Here is a 5,990-nt window from a genome sequence, read left to right as displayed (position 1 = left end):
AAGGTCTTAAAAATATCTAAAAGATCAAACCAGAATCACTAAACATTTCAGCATTCAAAAACACAAATCCCAGATGTGTACCTACAAGAGATATGTTTCAGAATCAGATTTTAGTACATTTCGTACCCGAAACACCCAGAAAAGTTCAGGGATTCAACAACTTAGCAAAATAATAATCAGAAAGTCAATTGAGATGCAGATCTTGCATGTTATCATATTTACTGCTACATCATGCAACCATTGTGATATATCTTTGGGCCAATGCCCTTTTGAGTAGCCAGATGCTTTTTATCAGGTGCACTCGCAGAGGTGAAACACTAGAAGTTTACAGTTTGAAGGGAGGAAAGGAGACTGAGCATGGACCCACCCTACCTATCCTACAATCTAGACAATTTCCTTGGATGACAGGAATCACAGATGGATGCAACCATTGCATAAGCACACATTAGTGCAGTGAACATGTTGGCAGTTTCAAACTTTGGAAGTGTTTCCCTAGTAATTGGAATTTGGTATAGAAACCCATAATGAGTATGTATGAAACAGGTCACTGAGTTTGAGCCCTGAACTTCACCAGCTGACACAAATATTCATGTAGCAATGGAAGGAAGGAAAGAAAAATAGTCAGCTTTGCATTTGATTTTGCTCTAGGATAAAACTGACACTTGTGTATATTTTTTTGCTGCTGCCCTAAGTTCAGGGAAGACACCAAAACTACAAGAAATCAATAAAATACAATCTAATTAGTATTGTATAGACCTTTTAATAACATATAAAATTCTAAAATACAACTTTATAATAAATGTGGGGAAGCTAAGTCACAAGGTTCAAATTCGAGTTTAAGTTCGCCAATCATAAAATTCAGATGAAATTTAGCAAGAAGAAAAATTTGGGAAAAAATCGACATTAAACTTACCCTATATAAATTTACTTATTTTTATAAATTGATGATGTATCCACGAAATTGTCAAAATAGTTTGCTATTGATAAATAATTGAATTAAATAACTCTTAGGTAACAATGTTATATTAAATATCACATAAATTTTGGATAAGTTTGGGAAGGGTATAAATTCACTCAAATTCGCATGTCCTGTGACTTAGTGGGGAAGCCTAAAATCAACCTGTCATTGTTTATCCTATTTCCAGTTTTTTTTCTGATCAAACGAGCAATTTTCATTGTTTAAGAACCACAGCAACCAATGTCGCATTCATTTGAACGAAACAGAATCTGCATATCATTGTTTCCTCCTTTTATTTATGAGATTTTCTAACCAAATACATTTATTCTTTTTTGTCACTAGCATGACTAGCATGTTTACATCTATAACATTCTAAACAATGGGAGCTGCAGATTGCTTGGAAAGTAAGCACTGTGACCACAAAAAGTTTTACCAAATCTCATCTCGTGTATCTGCTGCCATTTTGATTTATATTATACTGCATTAAGGGCTAAAACTTTGCTTCAACGGGATGCCTAAAGTTTTAATGGATTCCAACAGATATCAATCCAAGTTAGAATTTGTTTGCTAACATGATAATATTTCATGTGAAAACCGAACAGAAACATAGCCTGATCTAAGCTAGCCCTTACGTCACACTGTCACCACAATCTACAATACTTCGTCAAGCTATTTACAATAAGAACATAGCATATGATACTACTCATTATTTGCAGAAATGGACAATGCCGATCTTTATGATTGAGAAAAAACTAACAGTGCTCTAATTTTAACTTTCAAAATCAATTTGTCTCTTGACAGTGCAACAGTAAAGGTTGCATCTAAATGTATGAAGCCATACATTTATAGTAGCAACCCTTTTGTTTTAACAGTCCCATTAGATTTTTCAAATTACACGTAAGGAATGTGATAAGCTTTAAGTTTATACATGTTGGAGACAAATTTTGATTACAATTAAAGACTGGAAGCTGAGGTTTAAAAGTAGGATAATAGAACAATGTGAAGGGAGAACTGTAAACTGTACACATACCACAACACACAATATGTCTGACATTACAATCCTTGTTGATGCACAAATATAGGGCAACAACGAAGAGCAATGGGATATGTCATATGATCTTTTCTAAGTTGTCCTCCGTCAATGAACTTATGTAAGGTCTTCAAAGATAGAACAGCGTCAATACTGTCAATCCATAAAATTGTCAGGCAAATGAATTGGTAAGATGGAAGAAATTTCTCTGACACCTCCACTAGTATCCTTTGTACGTTCACATTTCAAAAGAGAAAACTAATGCAAAACAAAAACCAATATAAAAGAAGAAGTTTCTTTTATTCGAACCCTAATGCTTTGTGGTACAGTTACGCATTTGTTTTTCATTGCTGAAATTGCATCCACCATCTCCTACGACTCTGACTCTCATTCAACACATCCGCTTGTTGCATATGTGTTTCACAAACAAAGTCATGCTGCTTCCCTTGCCACCACCGTACATGCTGCTGGATTCTGCCCCCTAATGAATGATTTCCAAAACAAAATGCCAGAATAAGTCCCACAACACTTAAAACAGAACCTGCAGCCATTAGCAACCATCCACCTCCAAGTTTTTGTGGGATAGATGTTTTATCATTCTTTGTTTCACCATCTTGAATTTCATGAATAGGCTCACCATCATAATCTTGCTCCTCGTTAATAGCTTCTAGTTCTCCACTGTCAACTTCCAGTTCAGACTCAACAGCAATGTGGCTGCCAGTAACTTGAGGGCACACTGATACACTTTCCATCTCTTGCAAATGAAGATTTTCTACTTCTCTGTTGGAAAACTGCCGAGAAGATAACTCTGGACTTCCATTCTGCATATTGAGAGTTGCCCGAGATGACCATTCAAAAGATGGCTCTTGAATGCTATTCGCCATAATAAAATTTGCATTGGATAAGTCTCCGGAAGATGATTCATGACTGCTGTTCTGGACGTTGAAGTTCATATTATCAGTTGTCTGGATTCTACCAATTGCAATCCCTTTCCGCCCTTCATACTCAGAATCATCTGTGGGAAGCTCATAACGGCATACTGGGCAAGAATTTCGAGTACTGAGCCATGGTAAAATACAATCAGAATGATAGAGATGCAAGCATGGTAGCTGTCTAACGACTTCCCCTACAACTATAGCATCCCTGCAGATAGCACAGATGGAATTTTCACCAGCGGTAATGGAAGGTAAATTTTCTAATACAGTTTTAGCTGCAGGAGGGGCACCTCGTCTGCTATTGTCATTCTCAGCCAGTTGTTGCAATAGCTGCTCAAACCCACTTGCATCAAGATAGTCCCCTGGATTTCCAACATAAAAGGGCCATTCAGGAAACTCTGACCTGGTTTCAATATTATTTCCAACAAGATTCTCAAAGATCTCTTGCAGAAAGTGGTGAAGAACAGGATCAGTATTTGTTCTCTGCTGTGGTCTCGGTGTGTCTCCCTGTCTCCATCTGCCTCCCCATATAGTTCTTTGTGTCTGTGAACGCATTTCTTCATCTGTGTTAGCTGTCAGGCCAGGTTGTTCTCTCGATTCATCCCTTTCTTCTTCTTCTTCTTCTTCTTCTTCTTCTTCCCCGAATGCTTCTTCCCAATCTTCTTCATAATTGTTCTCATCGTCTGACAAGTCCCATTCATCTGGATCTGCATGAATACTAATGCTTGAAGAGTCACTGTCTTCATCATCTCCATCCGCCACATCTTCCTCATGAGTGATTAAAATTTGTTCATCCTGTGACCTACGACTCAATCCAATGTGATCACCAGCATTCTCGTAGTCAGGCTCTCTGTCATTGTGGCTAACCACACGATATAACTGCTGTAGCATTTGATCATGTACATGGTCCATCCTCTGGCCTTCATCTTCTTCTCCCTCTCCTCGTCCGATTTCTCCATTGTGACTGGTCATCCCTTGAGTCTGATGCACATTAGAGGACGACTGAGCAGTTGTAATAGCTTCTATAAAGCCATCTCCACATTCAGAGCATAGAAGTTCCGTGTTATCCTGGCAACCCTCTGCCCCAGAAGTCAAAACCTCTTTTCTACACATGTAGCACCAATAGGAAGCATTAACATTAGCCCTTTCCCTTCCACGAAATGCAACAGATTCTGCACGTCTGTCAAGCACATCCATGACGGAATCCTGCAAAAGGCATACTTGTAACTTACTTTAATGTAATTTAGTTATTTAGGTATGAGTGTCCACCAATGGCCCAGAACGGAACTGACAAAACCCAAAAATAATATATCTAAAGTACATAATGAGAATGTATAGCACACATTTCCAATAAAATGATATATAACTGGAATATGTTTTATCATACAGCAATGAATTGAAATGAACAAAACAGTGAAACAGAAAAACCTTGAACTTCAATGCTCCAAGCTAAAAGCTACGTAAAGCATCACTTTCCTAACGCTTGAGGTGTTGAAGCATTTGAGCAATACATACTGAAATTTGTTAGGTCCCTGAGAAGAACGTGATCTCGACTCTCACTAATATCGTATCAGATGATATGATTCTATACTTTGATTGTGGTAGGAAACAGCCAAATGCAAGAAGTAATCACCCTCACACCCCCTCCCCCACTCCCAACCCTTTGCATTTTATGATTGCCCGTGTGGTCATGGCCGCGGTAGACCATAGGCAAGAATTTGGCGTATGGTACCCCACCTTTAGAAGTCCACAAGAATGTAATTTCTCATTTATATTGTATCATATTCAGATTTTGTATTACCGGGCTTCAACCTTACATTCAAGCTAAGGGTTAAACTCGAACTTGCAATTCCAATTAAACACTATGAAGCAAGAATGATATACAATTTTCATCATGAAAACAAAACCCGATCCAAAGCGATTCCATCCAAAACACGAAAAGGTAAAATTGCAGAACCAATACTTGTCTAACCAAAAATTTCTGCTATAAGAAATACCCTTAACATCAAATTTCTATTCTACAGGATACCCTAAATATCAAGGTTTAAGAACGAGGACAAAAGAAGACACAAAAAAAACAAAAAAATTAAAAAAAAAAGGCAGATTTTAAAAAAACTACTCTCGAACATATAGCTTAAAATCATGTGGGCATCCCAATCAATCATCAACAACTCAAAATATCAGAGCTGCACGCCGTTTTAAAACAAAGATCTTCCTAGCTATTGTCAAAAAAAGAAACTTAGGGCAAATAAGGACAGATTGCCTCAAGAAATTGTATTTGACCCAGAAGAGATTCATGGTAAAATTGGTAAAAACCACAAAGAACAATTTAAAGGGTTTTTCACAAATTCACAGGCTTATTTCAAAATAGAAAGAAAATACCTTGATTGAACTGACAATAATATTTCCTCTGTGGAAGGCAGTTGCGCAGGCTCGATCGCCGTGCTTCAAAACGGGCTGCAAAGAAGGCAAAAATATGCATCTGAGCAGAACAGATACAATTTGATTTATGAATGCAGGTGGAATACCTAGGTGGGGCACACGCGGACTTATCCTTCTCTATTGCCACGTTTGCTTGTAAACGAGAATGACGTGTATTTTGTTGTCCACGTAGATTGGATACATAGAAATAGGACTGGTCGAGAGAAAGGAGTTAATTCTTATGACATAATTTCATATCTTATTATTACTACCCAGCAGTTGCACTTAAAATAGGCGTAATATTTTAGTAATAGCAAAATATATTTTATTAATATTATATTGTCTTCAGCAGCTCCCTACTCCCCTGTGACTTCAAGTGGGTTTTCCTCCAGCTGGATTTAACCATTTCTCCTCCGAGGGCTAAGGAAGATTAAGACAAGGATGTTGATAAAGATGCTACTACTCTAATGATTGGGCTTCCCCTGAGCCAACCAATAACCTCTAGGACTTCTGAGGCTTTGATGGCAAAGACCCTCTTTCGGCTAGCACTGCTCTTGCAGCCTGAAGGTTTTATGTTTTTGCTTATATATGTTTTTTGATGAATAGTTGATCTATGGCCTTAGGCCATTTGAACTCGCAGGGTGAT

At 37.7% G+C, this 5,990-nt stretch overlaps 1 protein-coding gene across 1 annotated transcript; it reads right to left on the bottom strand.

The window, feature by feature from the left end:
* Positions 1-1,863: 1,863 nt before the first annotated feature.
* LOC149536040 (uncharacterized) lies at positions 1,864-5,474 on the bottom strand. The gene is made up of 2 exons (XM_089803382.1): positions 5,306-5,474; positions 1,864-4,129 (listed from the first exon to the last, which is right to left on the bottom strand). The coding sequence occupies exon 2, from the start codon at positions 4,118-4,120 to the stop codon at positions 2,333-2,335; it is 1,788 nt and encodes a 595-aa protein (XP_089659508.1). The 5' UTR covers positions 4,121-4,129; positions 5,306-5,474; the 3' UTR covers positions 1,864-2,332.
* Between the last annotated feature and the right edge of the window lie 516 nt (positions 5,475-5,990).

This window comes from Cupressus sempervirens, chromosome 10 (assembly GCF_028749045.1).
Source record: "Cupressus sempervirens isolate cs-2001-9-10 chromosome 10, ASM2874904v1, whole genome shotgun sequence".
NCBI lineage: Eukaryota > Viridiplantae > Streptophyta > Pinopsida > Cupressales > Cupressaceae > Cupressus > Cupressus sempervirens.
This window is presented reverse-complemented; position numbering and strand designations above follow the sequence as displayed.

Coding starts and splice junctions, on each gene's coding strand:
- LOC149536040 (XM_089803382.1), bottom strand. CDS start 4,120: ATGGATGTGCTTGACAGACGTGCAGAATCTGTTGCATTTCGTGGAAGG.